The sequence below is a fragment of the Phyllobates terribilis genome, unplaced genomic scaffold, assembly GCF_046119375.1.
Source record: "Phyllobates terribilis strain yellow unplaced genomic scaffold, ASM4611937v1 Scaffold_9__5_contigs__length_417890890, whole genome shotgun sequence".
Lineage (NCBI taxonomy): Eukaryota > Metazoa > Chordata > Amphibia > Anura > Dendrobatidae > Phyllobates > Phyllobates terribilis.
The window spans coordinates 103,249,377-103,268,033 of NW_027362769.1; the positions used below are offsets into that span (position 1 = coordinate 103,249,377).

Here is an 18,657-nt window from a genome sequence, read left to right on the forward strand (position 1 = left end):
ACTGGCGAACATGAGGACTGCCCCAGGAAAGGAAGACCAAGAGTCACCTCACCTTCTGAGGATAAGTTTATCCGAGTCACCAGCCTCATAAATCGCAGGTTAACAGCAGCTCAGATTAGAGACCAGGTCAATGCCACACAGAGTTCTAGCAGCAGACACATCTCTTCAACAACTGTTAAGGGGAGACTTTGTGCAGCAGGTCTTCATGGTAAAATAGCTGCTAGGAAACTACTGCTAAGGACAGGCAACAAGCAGAAGAGACTTGTTTGGGCTAAAGAACACAAGGAATGAACATTAGACCAGTGGAAATCTGTGCTTTGGTCTGATGAGTCCAAATTTGAGATCTTTGGTTCTAACCACCGTGTCTTTGTGCGACGCAGAAAAGGTGAACGGATGGACTCTACATGCCTGGTTCCCACCGTGAAGCATGGAGGAGGAGGTGTGATGGTGTGGGGGTGCTTCGCTGGTGACACTGTTGGGGATTTATTCAAAATTGAAGGCATACTGAACCAGCATGGCTACCACAGCATCTTGCAGCGGCATGCTATTCCATCCGGTTTGCGTTTAGTTGGACCATCATTTATTTTTCAACAGGACAATTGACTCGCCCCCTGGGCCGTGGGGCACTCGGATCCGGGCAATAGGGAGACGATGGGGGTAGTAGTGGCTGCCCGGTTCCGTGGCTCAGGGTGGTCAGGCCAATGGTAGTCTGCTATGTTCTGCTGATAATGTCCGACTACGCCACCCATGGATTTGCGGTTATTAGGAACCGCCGCTGCATGCAGACCGCTGGGGCTGATGAGATGTGCAGCTATGGTAGTGTGACTCCCCACGGGAAGAGTGCGGCCCCAGGGCAGTATAGTGGACGGTGGGAGTGATGGTAGTGAGAGTCCCAGTGATGATAGTGCTGGAGGAGCAAGGAGCACACAGACAACAGGTTGCAGTCCAGGGTCTTTACTGAAACAGGCAAACTGACCCATAAACAGTCCCAGCTAGGAGGGGACCTGGATGTCTGAGAGCAACGGGGAAATTGGCCCTGGTCAGGGTGAGGGTGTAGGCCTACCGTGCTTTCTGCGCTCCTTCTGACTATCTCCTCCTGATAGGATAACAGCCCACGTTTCCGAGCTTTCCGTGCTTTCTCGCCTGTATGGCCTGCGACGTGGGTTCCTTTCTGCTCCCAGCCTTGTACGGCTTTACTGGTCCCTTCGGTTGTGGCAGGGCCTCCAGGCTTCTTAGGCCAAGGAATGTACAGTCCCTTGCGGGCTGGTTCTCTGCTGGGGGATGTGGAATCCTTCCAGCCTCAGACACCAAAGTCTGGTTAAGTAAGTCTTTTCTCTGCCAAGACAGGCTCACTGCGCCTCTTGTCTCTGGCTTGTGGCTCTTCTCCTGCCACACTTCCTCTTAGGTTACAATGCAACTGTCCCTCTCTGCTCTGGGACCTGAATCCTCAGATAGGTCGCCCAGTTCTCTCTAACCCTGTCCCCAGTACCAGCTTTTATAGGGGCAGCCTGCTCCCCCTACTGGCCTGAGACAGGAGGCATTGCATGCTAATGTTCCCCTGGCCAGAGAACCTCCCCCTTGCTCTCAGACACAGCTTTAATTACACTTGTGGCATCCAGGTAGGGTGACACATTCCCCCCTAGTGAAATTTAGTACTCCGGGACTAAACAATAAACAAAGACAATATGCACAACAATAACACATTAATAGACAGACGGCGCACAAATTGAGTTCTTTAGGTCACAGTGTGGCCTGTGACCGGGTGTCCATATCACCAAAACAACGGGGAGCCTTAACCAGGTGGGGGTCTGTCCTACCCCAAGTCCTTTACAGTCTTAGTTCATTCCTTGGTTAGGCTCCGAACGCAGTCCATACCAGGTCCCGGTTATAAAAAGTCCATAACCTGTGAGTCCTTACGGTTGCTGCAAGAGACTGAAACACACTATCAATAAACATGCAGGTAACTTTGGCAAACATTTTAACATTTGGCAACAAGGTTATTTACACTTTTAGTACACTCTATATTCTCCAGCGAGCGGGTATCTGTCCCTTTGTGCTCCTGGTTGACCTACGTAGCCCACTGTCTGGTGGTGGACCAACCTGGCTTTCCCCACTAGCGTTAGGGGTACAGCTACCAGCTGGGTGTACAGGTAGGGCAGGCAGCTGTCTGCGGGTTCTTTGGCTTACCGCAGGCATGGCTGGCTCACTGTCAGCAGAGGGTTGACTCTCCTGGGCTGCTGGTACAGGCTCTTCTGCCTCTGGAACCGCTTGCTCCTCTTCACCTTCCGGCTCTGATGTTGGTTGTTGCTGTGCCGGTTGCAGGAAATGCAGGACAGGTACCACTATGGCATCATTTATGCGAGTCCAGGACTGAGGGAACTCTCCGAGAACGGTGCTGATCATTTCTTCCTTGTCCTCTGCGGGTTCAAGGTCACTCTGATCCTCTTCTGCACTACGGAGTTGCTCGGGGCACCTTTTGAGATGGTCTCTGGAGACGACACTAGTGGTTTCTCCTCCGTCCTTGGTGATTACGCACACCTTTGGGTTGTCGTGGTCAGACTGCAGTACGGTGTAGGGTTCCCTTTCCCACTGGTCGTCCAACTTATGTAGCCTTCTCTTTCGCTTTAGGACTTGCTCACCAGGTTCTAGGGGACCAGCAGGGGCGTGTTGATTGAGAAGTCTTTCTTGCTTCTCTCTCACCTGGGCCAGGCTCTTCTCCACACTCTCCTGTACCTTCTTGTACTGCAGTTGCCTTTCCGTATCCCAGTCCGCATCCGGGGAGGTGTCCTCAGGTATTAGGACTCCCATCTCCAGGTCTACGGGCAGCTTACCTGGTCTAGCTCGCATCAGGTAAGCCGGGGTGCAGTTTGTAGCGTTCACCGGGATGTTGTTGTACATGTCTACCAGGTCCGGCAATTTTTCTGGCCACAGGCTGTGTTCCTCCAGGGGCAACGTCTTCAGGAGATCAATGACTATATTGTTCATCTTCTCACACATCCCGTTGGTTTGGGGGTGGTAAGGCGTTGTCCGTATTTTCTTACAGCCATAGAGGTTGCAGAACTCCTGGAAGATTTCAGCCTCGAACGCTGGACCCTGGTCTGTCAGGACCTGTTCCGGATACCCGTGTGGACGGCAGAAATATTGCTGGAAGGCTCTGGCCGCTGTTTGGGCTGTCAAGTCCTTTACCGGGACCACCACTAGAAAACGGGAATAGTGGTCCACGATTGTCAGGGCATAGATGTATCCAGACCGGCTTGGAGCCAATTTGACGTGGTCCAGAGCTACCAGCTCAAGAGGCTGCGTGGTGACGATGGGCCTCAAGGGTGTCTTCTGGCTGGTGCGGTCCTTCCTCCTCAGGTGACAAGGGCCACAGTCTCTGCACCACTTTTCTACTGCTCCTCTCATGCCGACCCAAAAGAACCTTCCTCTTAGCAGGAACTCCAGTTTCTTCCAACCGAAGTGCCCCGCTCTGTCATGGTAAGCCCCCAGGACCATAGCTGCATCCCGCCTTGGGACCACGACTTGCCAGGTCAGCTCGTGCGTCCGGTGGTTGACAATCCTTCTGCACAACTTGCCTTCGTAGAGGAACAGCTTGCTCTTCTCCTTCCACAGCTGCTTGGCTTCCTCTGGGGCATCTGGATCTAGGCGGGCGTCTTCCCGGGTCAGCAGATCTTTCACCAGGCGGACTGCAGGGTCACTATCTTGTGTCTCGGCCCAGCTGTGGTGAGGTAGGGGATTCATCATCACAGTTGTTAGATCCTCCTCCTTCACGCGGTGAGAGTGTTGAGCGGCTCCATACCGGTGAAACGCGGGGAGTTCTACCTCCTCCAGCTCTTCTGGGTCTTCGTCACCTTCAAGTAAGTGAGGCATCCTTGATAGGGCGTCCGCGTTGGCGTTAGTTTTGCCTGCCCGGTACTTGATCACGAAGTCATAGTTGGAGAGACGGGCCATCCACCGCTGTTCCAGGGCACCCAGTCTTGCATTGTCCAGGTGTGTCAACGGGTTGTTGTCCGTGTACACGGTGAACTTTGCGGAGGCCAGGTAATGCTTGAAGCGTTCCGTCACGGCCCACACCACCGCCAAGAATTCTAGCTTGAAGGAGCTGTAATTCTCCGGGTTCCTCTCGGTGGGCCTCAGCTTCCGGCTGGCGTATGCGATCACCCGTTCTCTGCCCTGTTGGTTTTGGGACAGTACGGCTCCCAGTCCCACATTACTGGCATCTGTGTGGAGAATGAAAGGCTGGCCGTAATCAGGGTAGGCCAGGATCTCATCCCCCGTGAGGGCCAACTTTAGCTGGCGGAAGGACTCCTCTTCCGGTTTATCCCACTTGAAGGGTGGCTTTTGGCTCCTGGACTTAGACTGTCCGATCAGGAGGTCCTGCATAGGAGCTGCCATCTTGGTGAACCCGGGGATGAACCTTCGGTAGTAGCCTACCAACCCGAGAAACTGTCTCACCTCTTTGATGTTCGAGGGGCTTGGCCAGCTCTTGATTGCCGTGACCTTGTCAGGGTCGGGGGCCACTCCTTCCGCGCTTACCACGTGCCCTAGGTACTGGACCTTTGGTTTCAGCAGGTGGCACTTCGATGGTTTCACCTTCAGGCCATAGCCTGCCAGGGCTTCGAACACCTCGGCCAGGTGCTTGAGATGGTCCTCGTAGGTCTTCGAATAGACGATCACGTCATCCAGGTAAAGGAGGACCGTCTCGAAGTTTCGGTGCCCTAGACAGCATTCCATCAGCCGCTGGAAGGTCCCTGGTGCGTTGCAGAGCCCGAAAGGCATACAGTTGAATTCGCTCAGTCCCATCGGGGTGGTGAAGGCGGTCTTCTCCTTGTCAGCCTCTGCCACAGGAACCTGCCAGTACCCGCTAGTAAGGTCCAAAGTAGAAAAGAAGTTAGCTGATTTTAGTGCGGCTAAAGACTCTTCTATTCTAGGCAGCGGATATGCGTCTTTGTGGGTGATACGGTTGATTTGTCTATAGTCCACGCACATTCTCATGTGCCGTCTTTCTTTTTGACCAGAACCAAGGGGGCTGCCCAGGGGCTACAGCTGTCTCTAATGACCCCAGCTTCTTTCATCTCCCTTAGCATACCCTTGGCGTTCTGATAATGTGCAGGGGGTACAGGTCTGTGCCTCTCTTTTATTGGTGGGTGGCTCCCTGTGGGGATGTGGTGTTCTATCCCTTTTACTCTGCCGAAGTCTAGCGGGTGCTTACTAAAGACTCTCTCGTACTCCTGTACCACCCGGTAGACTCCTTGTTTTTGGTGCAGGGGAGTGGAGTCAGCACCCACATGGAGTTTCTGGCACCAGTCCTCCTTTTGTTTCTGGGAGCCATTACCCTCCGCCTGTGGAGATGGAGGCAAGGGTTCCACGGCCCTGATAGCTTTGTGTTCGACGACAAACAGTTTGGCGAGTGTAGCGTACCTGGGTAAGTGTACTTCCCTCTCCCCAATGTTGAGGATGCGGACGGGCACCCTCCCATGACGGACATCAACCACCCCCCGGGCTGTCAAAATGGTGGGCCTGCTGTCTGAGTACACGGGTTCTACCATGGCTTGGTAGTCTCTACCTCTCAACCCGATTGTAGTCCGACACCAGATCATCATTTCACTTTTGGGAGGCATGGAAATGGGGAATGGATCACTGAGTCTTACGCTACCGATCTCACCACCAGACAGTTCTACCTGCTGCCGTCTCATCAGGGCTTTTATCTCCTTGTTGAGGACTCTCTGTTGGCTGGAACTAGCATTCACCGCCACCTGTTGTAGAATTACAATTACTTCTGAAAGACAATTTTCAATGATGTTAGTACCCACAGTTATTTTAGGGTGACTTTCATGACGGTCAATGTCCACAATAATCACTCCCTGTGCCGGCAGTTCAACTTTACCAATTTTAATGGTCATCTCCTTGAACCCCATCTGCGGCACAGGTAAGCCATTACTGGCGATGATGCTCAAGTTACTGTCTGGATACCGTGTGATATCAGCATCAGTCCAATACTGCTTAAAAAGTACATAAGGGATTGTGGTTACTTGTGACCCAGTATCCAGCAAGGCGCTCATGGGGATACCGTCCAGCACCACGGGTAAAACCGGGCGCCCCCCAACGTACTTATCACGCCAATTATAAGGGCCTGGTGATCTTATGCCTGGGGGTCGGCCCTCTGCCCCAGGTTGGACCCGTTTAAATTACAGTACCTGGAAATGTGTCCGGGCTGGTTGCATCGACGGCAAATGGGCTGTCCATCCTCTGCGTAGCGGTCTGTGGGCCTCCCTCGGAACGACGGTTTTCTCCTCTGTCGATGCCACGGGACATCCTCCGGACTTGAAGCCAGCTCGATGGGTCTTGACGGGTCCACTTGCAACGCCTGGACGGTCCTGGTCAATGCCGCGACGCTCCTGGTCAGCTCCTGGACTTGGTGGTGCAGGCCTTTCGACGGGGCTTGGTTCAGGGCCTGTGCATCAGCCTCCACGGAGTCCATAGAGGAGGGCGCTGCCTCCTGGTGGTAGGTGATAGCAGGGCACCGGGGGTTTATAGCGCCACTGGTTGCAGATTCACGGAGCACCCTTATGGCCCTGTCCTTAAATTGGGCAAAGGTCAGGTCGGGGTTCTGGAAGAACATGAGGCGCAGCTGGGCCCTGTGGGCGCTGGACAGCAGACCCTCTATGAATTGTTCTGTTAGCAGCTTATCGGTTTCCTGCACACTGCCAGGGTCAGTTTGTTGAATAGCCCTCAAGGCTTCCTGCAGATTTAGGGCATAGTCTCTGATGCTGTCCTGTGCCCGCTGCTTACATCCATAGAACCTCATTTTAATTTCAGCGGAGGTACGTGTATCAAAGGTACCCCGCAGCCGGGCCAGAATACCCTTCACAGTCCTTTTCTCCTCAGTGGGCCATGACTTTACCTCCCTTTGGGCTGCGCCAGTTAACTGCCCTGTTAATATGCTGACCTTCTGTTCCTCTGTCAGGGTGTAAACGTGGAACAAACTGTATAGCCTTTCCTTGAAGTCAGTTAGGGCATGGGGCTCCCCTGAGTATTTGGGCAGCCAGGCCGCTCCAGGGATGTAAGGCAGGGAAAAGGGCATCACCGCTGCTGCAGCTGCGTTGGTGGTAGTGGGCGCCTCTGTGTCCGACATCTTCCTCCCCCCCTAGTGAAGTGTGGCCTACCTTCCGACGATCCTCTTCTGTAGGCCGCGGCTCCGCTGCTGCTCCTATGGACGAGGACCTGGCGTCGCGTCCTGATGACGTCAGCGTCGCTCTCTCTCCCTTCCAGGACCTTGCGCAGCGTCGGTGCGTGGGGCGGAGCTTCGGATCTCGCGCGGTTTTGACGTCCACGCCCCTCTTCTTCCCGCGCGGCGTCCTGAAGATGGCGTCCGATGGCGGGAAGCAGCTGCGGATGGCGGGAAGAATGCAGAAGACGGCGGGAAACGGTCCAAGATGGCGTCTGATGGCGGGAATCGGCTCCGGATGGCGGGAAACGACTCCGGACGGCGGGAAACTTCGCCACAGGTAAGTTACAAAAGTCTTTTTCAGGCACGCAGTACCCGGTGGTTGCGGGCACGAAATCCTGCCGACTACGCCAAAGCTGACTCGCCCCCTGGGCCGTGGGGCACTCGGATCCGGGCAATAGGGAGACGAAGGGGGTAGTAGTGGCTGCCCGGTTCCGTGGCTCAGGGTGGTCAGGCCAATGGTAGTCTGCTATGTTCTGCTAATAATGTCCGACTACGCCACCCGTGGATTTGCGGTTATTAGGAACCGCCGCTGCATGCAGACCGCTGGGGCTGATGAGATGTGCAGCTATGGTAGTGTGACTAACCACGGGAAGAGTGCGGCCCCAGGGCAGTATAGTGGATGGTGGGAGTGATGGTAGTGAGAGTCCCAGTGATGATAGTGCTGGAGGAGCAAGGAGCACACAGACAACAGGTTGCAGTCCAGGGTCTTTACTGAAACAGGCAAACTGACCCATAAACAGTCCCAGCTAGGAGGGGACCTGGATGTCTGAGAGCAACGGGGAAATTGGCCCTGGTCAGGGTGAGGGTGTAGGCCTACCGTGCTTTCTGCGCTCCTTCTGACTATCTCCTCCTGATAGGATAACAGCCCACGTTTCCGAGCTTTCCGTGCTTTCTCGCCTGTATGGCCTGCGACGTGGGTTCCTTTCTGCTCCCAGCCTTGTACGGCTTTACTGGTCCCTTCGGTTGTGGCAGGGCCTCCAGGCTTCTTAGGCCAAGGAATGTACAGTCCCTTGCGGGCTGGTTCTCTGCTGGGGGATGTGGAATCCTTCCAGCCTCAGACACCAAAGTCTGGTTAAGTAAGTCTTTTCTCTGCCAAGACAGGCTCACTGCGCCTCTTGTCTCTGGCTTGTGGCTCTTCTCCTGCCACACTTCCTCTTAGGTTACAATGCAACTGTCCCTCTCTGCTCTGGGACCTGAATCCTCAGATAGGTCGCCCAGTTCTCTCTAACCCTGTCCCCAGTACCAGCTTTTATAGGGGCAGCCTGCTCCCCCTACTGGCCTGAGACAGGAGGCATTGCATGCTAATGTTCCCCTGGCCAGAGAACCTCCCCCTTGCTCTCAGACACAGCTTTAATTACACTTGTGGCATCCAGGTAGGGTGACACACAATGACCCCAAACACACCTCCAGGCTGTGTAAGGGCTATTTGACCAAGAAGGAGAGTGATGGGGTGCTATGCCTGGCCTCCACAGTAACCAGACCTGAACCCAATCAAGATGGTTTGGGGTGAGCTGAACCGCAGAGTGAAGGCAAAAGGGCCAACAAGTGCTAAGCATCTCTGGGAACTCCTTCAAGATTGTTGGAAGACCATTTCCGGTGACTACTTCTTGAAGCTCATCAAGAGAATGCCAAGAGTGTGCAAAGCAGTCATCAAAGCAAAAGGTGGCTACTTTGAAGAACCTAGAATATAAGACATATTTTCAGTTGTTTCACACTTTTTTGTCAAGTATATAATTCCACATGTGTTAATTCATAGTTTTCATGCCTTCAGTGTGAATGTACAATTTTCATAGTCATGAAAATATAGAAAAATCTTTAAATGAGAAGGTGTGTCCAAACTTTTGGTCTGTACTGTACATTCCTGGTAGGGTTACATTTTTGGCAGCAAAAAATGCTCGATCCAGATGTTAGCTGTAAGCTGTGAATTTAAGGAGGACCTATCACCAGATCAAAAGTGGCCAGCTTTTGCTTTTATTTTATTTCTGCCGCTCCACTGAGTATTCCTTTTTCAAGTTTTTTTTTTTAAATCCGCCATACGGTTCCAGAGATGTGCACCTCTTTATTTAGTGCTCCTATTTATGGTCGTTACCAAGAAAGCATGGTTCAGAGGGTAAAAACTCAGAGAGACTAAAGAGACGCACCCAGAGAATTCTTTAAGCCTGGGCCGGCTCCAGGTTTTTGTGGGCCCAGGGTGAAAGAGTCTCAGTGGGCCCCTTTAACACATCACGATTCATGATGCACAGATCCCGCAGAGAAATATATATATATATATATATATATATATAGTACAAGGCTAAAGATTTCACTTCTTACATTAAGTGAGCGATATCTATTGTAAATTCTACAATAGCTCAGAAACTGAAACCGAAGACAGTATAGTCCTCCATACAGTATTATGGCCACCACATAGTCCTCCATACAGTATAATGGGCGCCACATAGTCCTCCATACAGAATAATGGGCCCCACATAGTCCTCCATGCGGAATAATGGGCCCACATAGTCCTCCATACAGAATAATGGGCCCACATAGTCCTCCATACAGAATAATGGGCCCACATAGTCCTCCATACAGTATAATGGGCCCCACATAGTCCTCCATACAGTATTATGGGCATTACATAGTTCTCCATATAGTATTATGTGGACCACATAGTCCTCCATACAGTATTATAGGCAGCACATAGTTCTACATATAGTATTATTGGCACCACATAGTCCTCCATACGGTATTATGGGTACCACAAAGTACTCCATACAGTATAATGAGCCCTATATATTGCTTCATAGAGAATAATGAACCCCATATAGTGATTCATACAGAATAATGGACCCCATATAATGCTCCATACAGAATAATTCTGTATGGGGCATTATATGGGTTCCATTATTCTGTATGGAGCATTATATGAGGCCCATTATTCTGTGTGGAGCATTATATGGGGTATAATGCTCCACACAGAATAATGGGCCTCATATAATGCTCCAAACAGAATAATGGACCCCATATAATGCTCCATACAAAATAATGGACCCCATATAATGCTCCATAGAAAATAATAGGCCCCATGTAATAATGGGCCTCATATAATGCGCCATACAAAATCATACAAAATAATGGGCCCCATATAACGCTCCATAGAGAATAATGGGCCTCATATAATGCCCCATACAGAATAATTGGCCCCATATAGAGCTCCATACAAAATAGGCCCCATATAATTCTCCATACAGTATAGGCCCCATATATTGCTCCATACATTAAAAAAAAATCAAATACTCACCTCTCCTTGCTGGCCGCTGCTCCGGACTCCTCAGCGTTTTCCCGCTCTCTGCACTGTGACTGATCAGAGCAGAGGCCGCGCTGTAATGACGTCATCGCGCCTTCTGCCCAGAGACGTCACAGAGACAGAAGACGCAGAAGACGCTGGAGCTGCAGAGGAACAGGGTGAGGTAAGTATTGCAAGTGCTGGGGCCCTGAGCAAGCGGGGGGAGCCCACTCGCGAGCGCTGGCACCAGGCTGCCTTAACTCATGGGTCCCATAGCGTGCTGGTGTTCCCAATGATGAGTGCCACCCTCTCCTCCGCTTGCTCAGGGCCCCGGCACTTGCAATACTTACCTCTCCCTGTTTCTCCGTAGCTCCAGCGTCTTTCGCGCCTTCTGTTTGATTATTTTATGAACCTGTAGCGTTTTCATTGCCAATTTTGATCTAACACTTGGACGTGTCTTCATGATTTTGCACGGACCACTCGGTTCGGTAAAATAATCACAGACATGTGAACAGGCCCATAGACTATCATAAAGTAGATACGAGTGCTATCAGTGAAAAAAACGGATAGAACTCATACAAGAAAAACTGACTTGTGAATGAGCCCATAGTGATGAAGGAAAAAGGTATCAAGCAGGTTAAAGGGGTTGACTTAGACATAAGTTATCCTATAGATACATCAACAACATGGTCGGTGGTGGTCCGTCACCCAGCACCGCACCAATCAGCTGAAATCTGCTCTGGCAGTGACTGGATGTAACCTGAACATTGCAGCCTCATTGATTTGTGGCCATTGTAGAGTATTTTGTTTTATCTCCTATTTTCCCATTGTAACCAACCCTATAGTTCAGGAGTCGAAAAGCCCCCCTGCTACATCAGTCCTTCCAGACTCTGGCACATAACATCCTGTGTCCTGGCCAGTATTACCACATTGTTTGTGGCCCAAGGGTTGAGTCCACAGAGTAGCTGCTGGCAGATAGTTTGGTTGGCAGAGGATACTCAGGAAGCTGAGCCAATACCAGAAGGTCAGGAACAGAATCGTTTGCCAGAAGAATAGTTTAAACACGAGTCAAGGTCAGAATCAAGAATCCAACTAGTCAGGCAAGAGCAATGTAGGGATTGTGACTCGCCCCCTGGGCCGTGGGGCACTCGGAACCGGGAAATAGGGAGACGATGGGGGTAGTAGTGGCGACACGGTCCCGTGGCTCAGGGTGGTCAGACCAGTGGCAGTCCTTTATATGTTGCAAGTGATGTCCGACTACGCCACCCGTAGATTGCGGTTATTAGGAACCGCCGCTGCAAGACAGTCCCCTGAGGTTGATGGTGTGTGCAGCTGAGATTATATAACTCCCCACGGGAAGAGTGTAACCCCAGGGCAGTGCGGTGGATGGTGGGGGTGATGGTGCAGAGAGTCCCAGTGCCGTTAGTGCTGGAGGAGCGAAAGAGTACACAGACAACGTACTGCAGTCCAATGTCTTTTACTCACAGTTCAGGTGCTCCGGGTCACTTCTGCTCAAGCAGTGACCACCCAAGCCGTGCAGTGTCCACCAGGTGAGGGGCTCGGTCAACCCCCAGGCAGTTCAGGAGCATGGCACAGGACCCCCTTCAATCCTTTCTCTGGCCTGCCTCACCAATGACCCACTTTTACCCAGCTGCCGCGGATCTGCGCGGGTAAACGTGGGCCCCGTTCTCCGCTGTCCTATCAGGTTTGATGAGGTGTCGCACCAATAAATGATCACGACCTCCGGTCTTTGGCTGAGGGTAATTTCTCCTCCACCAACTTGGGATCCGGTACCCTTAATCTGCCGGACCCTTCACCCTGTATTCTCGTGGGTTCTTAGGGTCCCTTCTACCTTCTTGTTCCTGAGCCCTTCTGTTTCTTCCTCTCTTTCTCTTCTGTTTCTTTCTGTTTCTGTTCCTTTCTGTTCTTGTTCCTTTCTGTTCCTGGCCCTCTCCTCAGGCCTGCCTCATGGAGCTGGGCCCAGACTGAGCCACAGCTCCCTGTCAGCCCTCTCTGGCCGAACTCCTCTCTCTCCTCCTCCTGCTTGAACTCACCCAGAACTAAGATGGTGCCCACCTTTTATACCTCCCTCTAGAAACATGAGCCCAGGTGGCCAGCAACCAATGGGCTCCTATCTATGCTCAGGAATCAACCCCTATCTGCTCCTACATCACCGGGTATTCCTCCCCCCTCCCCACTCCAGCCAGGGACATGGTCTGTCGTACCTGCATTTCTGTCTAATGGGAGCACCATTGAACTGTCCCTCGGAAATGGGGTGAGTGTGCTGTATGCAGCCTACCGAGCCCTGGTCCACACTCCATCCTTACCCGGGAGTGGAATATCACACCTCTGGCAGAGGTGCAATACCCCTGTAGCGGCCGAACCCTCGGGGTGCTGCAATTGCACCAGGGTCAACTCAAACCTTAAAACTGGGAGTGGGAGACGGATTCAGGAGTTAATATAGTGAGCTGCTCCACCCATGGCTCCCAACAAGGAGTTACTACAAAACCAAAGACTGGAATTAACCCCCAAACTCTTTGCCTGGACGATACCACACGTCCCAGGGAACTAAACAGGATGGTCACGTTGTCTTCCTGAGCCTCCCTCAACGAAGGTGACAGAGACAGAAACAGGGGTGTCAGGTAGCAACTAGTGATGAGCGAGCGTGCTCGTTTAACCCTTTCACCGAGCACGCTCGGGTGCTTTCTGAGTATCTTCGGCGTGCTTGTACATTAAGTTCGAGTCCCTGGGTTTGCATGATTTATGGCTGTTAGCCAGCCTCAACATGTGAGGATTCCCTAACAAGCAGGCAATCTCTGCATGTGTTGATAAATTACCCCCTATTTACCTACCTAATATTTTTCATTGTAATTCTTCTTTTAGTGCATGGTGAAAATATACTGTACTATAACAATATATGACACCTGAAGGCCCAACCCAACAGGACAATTCTACACATATTTCTAGGTAGACCTTTAATCCTGGTGATTTTGCCACCAGTGTCATCTTCCTAATCCCCCCCTCCCCACCACCATATCGCAGCTCCATACTGATTAAATATCAGGATGATGGAACTTTTCAGGACTCCTCCAGGGAGTCATAGTCTATTTTTTTCCAAGTATAATCTCTTTTACTCATTTCTGGAGAATGAAAACCCATCTTGTCATCATAGGCTAGGATCCAGAAGTAAAAGAGTACGGCACATAAATCTCTTGTGACAGTCCAATCCTATTCTCCACCCCCTCACAACAATTCTCCATTTCATAATTACATTCTTTACTTCTTCCACTGCCACATTTTAACCATTTGTGCCTTTAGTCCTTGACCCAATTATTGTCTACACTGCTATAATATTATGGGGTTTGTTTGGCTAAAATCTCAGCATTGCTCAACCAATATCACACAGTAGCAGAGTAAGGGGGGAGAGCAGAGCAGAACATGACAAATGATGGTACTCATCCACCAACACATCACAGTTAACCTCATAAAGTGAGAATTTGTTATTCCGTTCATTCCCTTTTCTTTGGGTAAATTCTTTTTTTTTTCAAAGACAGTTACTAAACACCCCTCAACATCGAGAATGCAACACCAAGAAAGAAAAGTGGTGGAATTATGGAAATCACAGTAAGGATAGACAAGTTAATGATCAGCAAATAAAGGAAAAATGGAAACAAAATTTTCTAAATATTTTGATTTATTCAGTATGGAGTATGAGGGCCACATGCAGAAAACCCGGCACTTACACACCTTGGCTATTATTAATGAGGAAATTAATGGTTTCTGAGGAATGTTCTGCAGCGCTGAATGCACTTGAGCAAATCATCAAGATCCGCTGCTGACAGCTTCCTTTGCAACTGCCGATTAATGATGTTCCTGATGTGACGATGGGAGACAAGCAGGGGACTCTGCAGGCCACGATAGCACGTTTAGGCCATGCTGGCTGCTCACAGTAGCTCAAGCAACATGCGGCCTGATGTAGTCATGTTGAAAACAGCTCCTGGGACTTTATAGAGAAATGGCAGAACCACCGGTTACATGACGAAATCAGTGTTAGGCCTCATTCACAAGTCAATATTTGGTCAATATTTTGTATCAGTGTTTCTATGTGGAACTTGCAGAGAAAAACTATAACTGAAAGATTGACACTCGTTGTTTTGGCATACAAATACTGATCAAATACTGATGTGTGAATAAAGCCTAACGCTGAGGTGTTAGTCTACCTGGAATGAAGACTAGAGGGGTCCGGTTACCGTACATAATCACCATAACCCATAATCCTGGGAGTTGGACCAGTGGGAGGTTACCTTGTGAAACATTGCCCACGTGGACTTCAGACCAATCTATGGCTATCATTATGACCAAGACAAAATTAGGACTCATCACTGAAGAAGATAGACCTCCATTGCCATCTTGCTCTGCACAATGGTAGCCTTTGAGATCGGTGGCGTGAGGTCAATGGAACACCTTTAGTTGGACATCTGGTTCGTAGCCCAATTTCATGGAAGTGCCTTTTCATGGTTTGTGTAGCACTTGTTTGACACTTTAGGCTTGGTTTGTGACATCTAATTTCACTTGCACTACAGAATGGCTCAATAGTGTCACAGAATTTCTCTAAAGTGTCCCAGGAGCTTTTTTTTTCAACACGACAGCACTGGTCGCATGTTGCTTGTACTTCATTGAGAAGCCTGCATGGTCTAAATGTGCTCTCATGGACTGCAGCATCTCCAGACTTGTCTCCTATCGATCACATCTGAGACGTCATCGGTTGGTAATCACAAATAGAGCTGCCAGCAGTGGATCTTGATGATTTGCTCAAGTGCATTCAGCACTGCAGAACATTCCTCAGACAACCATTAGGAATAATATATATCACTATGTGTACTGTAGCCACTTCTGCCTCTATCCTTACTGCATTACTGAGCAGTATCTATATTAAAGAGTATTACCACTCTAATTGCTCACACTATCATATCCTGTTTCATTAGTTTACAACCCCATATGTCAAATAAACAGTTTGGAGAGAAATAAACGGTGGTGTCTAGTGTGGCAACACTTTTGCACTATGAAAACATATTAGGTAATTGATTAAAGAGAACTCTCCCTTTTGCAACCTTTATTGAAAATATCTTACCATTTTATAGCTTCAGTTCCTAAGCAGATCTATGCATCTCCATGGTGACAGACTGCGAGCAAAGCCTGTGTAGTCTGATTCTGCAGTCATGCTGCTGCCCAGCACCCATCTACTAATCCTTACTTCTATGGAAACACCCCACAAGAACTGCTGTTTTTGGAAGTGTTCTGACCTATTATTTCTAAATATTTTTAAGCCAAGTACCCCTAGTCAAAGGAAGTTTTATATAAGGTTTTACCCGCAATGCCATCTGAGGCTCCGTTTGGAACCTCTGTCTACAGTTCCTTTAGATTCGACAGGAAGAAAAGTCCATCACAATGCAACCCTAATATACTCTGCTATAAGTTAATGTGGTCTATTAGGTGCCACTGGTGTCTGTTGTGTGACAGATCCGTCATGTTTAATGACTTTAATTCAGAAGAGGGGAAGAAAAGGTTGTGTGCGAAACGCGTTGTTAAAATGTTTTCTTATATGCTTCCCCCATATTTATATAGCTTATGCCCCATACTGATAGCATTTGAATCACAAATAGTACATATTATTATAGTGCTATTTATTCCATGGCGCTTTACATGTGAAAATGGGTATACATAATAGAAAACAATTACAATAATCTTGAACAATACAAGTCAGCGACTGGTACAGGAGGAGCAAGGACCCTGCCCACGAGGGCTCACAATCTACAAGAGATGGGTGAGGATACAGTAGGTGAGGGTAGAGCTGGTCGTGCAGCGGTATGGTAGAGCGAGGGTTACTGCAGGTTGTAGGCTTGTCGGAAGAGGTGGGTCTTCAGGTTCCCACAGTAGGTGAGGTCTGATATGTTGGGGTACAGAGTTCCAGAGTAAGGGGGATACATGGGAGAAATCTTGTATGTGATTATGGGAAGAGGAGATAAGAGGAGAGTAGAGCAGGAGATCTTGTGAGGACCAGAGGCTGTGTGCAGGTATGTACCGGGAGACTAGGTCATAGATGTATGGAGGAGACAGGTTGTGGATGGCTTTGTATGCCATGGTTCGGGTTTTGAACTGGAGTCTCTGGCAATGGGGAGCCAGTGATGGGATTGACAAACAGAAGAGGCTGGGGAATAGCGAGGGGGCAGTTGGGTTTGGGTCAGTCGGTTAGCAGAGTTTAGGATAGATTGCAGGGGTGGGAGAGTCTTAGAAGGGAGGCCACAGAGCAGGAGGTTGCAGTACTCAAGGCGGAGGATGAGGACATGCACTAGTGTTTTTGCAGATGACTCCATTCAGCAAGATGAATACAGACTGCACACCAGACCTCCTAAATAAAGATACAGACTCCAGGCCAGACCCCCTTTATACAGACCCCGTATTCAGATCAGTCCCCACTGTGTATATAGAACCCAAATCAGACCCCATAAAAAATTACAGACCCCACCCCAGACCCATATAGAGACCTCAGGCAATAATCTCCCCTTACCAGAATTATTCTCTTTACCTTGCAGTGCACTTCGCCATAACTTTATTCTTCTCTTTTTACAAAGTTGGGAGCATTTCTGACAAGGGTCATTCAGCTGAACATTATGGACCGTACACGCGTCATTATTATCTACAGGAAATTTTAGTCAAAGCCCAATATTTGTTCTTATGCGGCACATCGTATCAGTATTCAGCCATGTTAATATCACGGTTCACATCTAGTATTCTTTTCTCTAGAAGGTCAGTGAACAATGAGTCACCGGCTGTCACTTCTGCAGCTCATCCAGATTGATGAAATCAGTGGGATACCGACATTGCATGACACGGTGACAAGTGTCATTGTGCTGACATTCTTTCTTTCTTTCCCACTTTCAGAAGCGGCTCGGCTCTGTCTCAGCTGTATGGAACGTCGGCCACCTTGGAACATCATCATTTTAACCACGCCGTCATGATTCTTCAGAGCGAGGTACACACATAATTGGGAAGTTGGGACACTTTTCACAGAAATAAACTGTAAGTTGCATTTGCCCAACTCTTGAGCTTGAGAAGCGGCCAGCTATCAGAGAGCTGGGATTACAAGTCTGGTAATATTCTACGGGGAACAAAACGAAGTGTCACAATATTATTCTTGGTAAATATTTTGCACTACATTCTTCAAAATGGCGCATGTGGTTCATAAAATTGGAGCAATATCAAAAACTCTCTTTTTTTTTTTCCATTAACCAGTTTTGCAACTTTCTAGCACCAAAAGTTGCAAAACTTTTAAAAAGTCGAATGTTCCTCTAAAAATGTGTCAAATTGTTAACTTCTACAGAAACCTTACTCCAGGCAGAGACTGGAGTGAGATGTGCCAAAACAATGCGACATTTGATAAAAGTTCCATTTCATGAACTTTTTAAGGCTACATTCCCACAATGAGTTTTTAGTGAGTTTTTACGCTGTGTATTTTTGGAAAAATGCAAGTAACCTGTTTTAGTTAATGGGTGCAGAAACGGTGCAGAATTTCTGCAACATCAAGAACTCACCAAATGCTCATCATGTGAATGTAGCCTTACTCCTGGCCAGCTACTCCAACAAGGTGAGGATCTAACCTAAGGGCTTATTCATATTTTTGGGGTGTAGAATCAGAGCAAAAATTGGCTTTTGTTACATTTTTTAAATCTTCAGCATTCCAGTTTCTGTTGTGGAAACTCACCTTTTCGGTTTCCCAATAAATAAGTGCAGATAATATGCACGGGTTTCTGATGCAGGAATGCTGCGGATTTCTCTTTAGAAAACTGAACGTAAAATGCGCACCAAATATGTAACATGTGAACCGAGCCTGAAAGGGCTTTCCAACTTCAGTAAAGGTAAATTCACATGTTGCATACTTGCTGAATATTTTTCTGCAGCTGAATCTGCAGCAAAATCCATGCATGTTACATGCAGATTTGACCCTATCTATTGCAAAGCATGAAATCCGCAGAAATTTTCATCAGCATGCAGATGAGATTTGTCATGTATCTGCTTACCTGGTGCTGTAGTATAATGTGGATTTTCTGCATGCACCAAAAAAAAAGTGTGAACTTACCCTAAAGGTGATGATATCTGT

The 18,657-nt window shown here is 49.0% G+C and overlaps 1 protein-coding gene across 1 annotated transcript in view; it reads left to right on the plus strand.

Moving 5' to 3' along the window:
- PDE11A (phosphodiesterase 11A) overlaps positions 1-18,657 on the plus strand; it is a 921,640-nt gene that overhangs the window by 737,017 nt on the left and 165,966 nt on the right. The window contains exon 14 of the mRNA XM_073646878.1: positions 17,442-17,532. Within this exon, the coding sequence (XP_073502979.1) occupies positions 17,442-17,532 (91 nt within the window). The remainder of the gene's footprint in view (positions 1-17,441; positions 17,533-18,657) is intronic.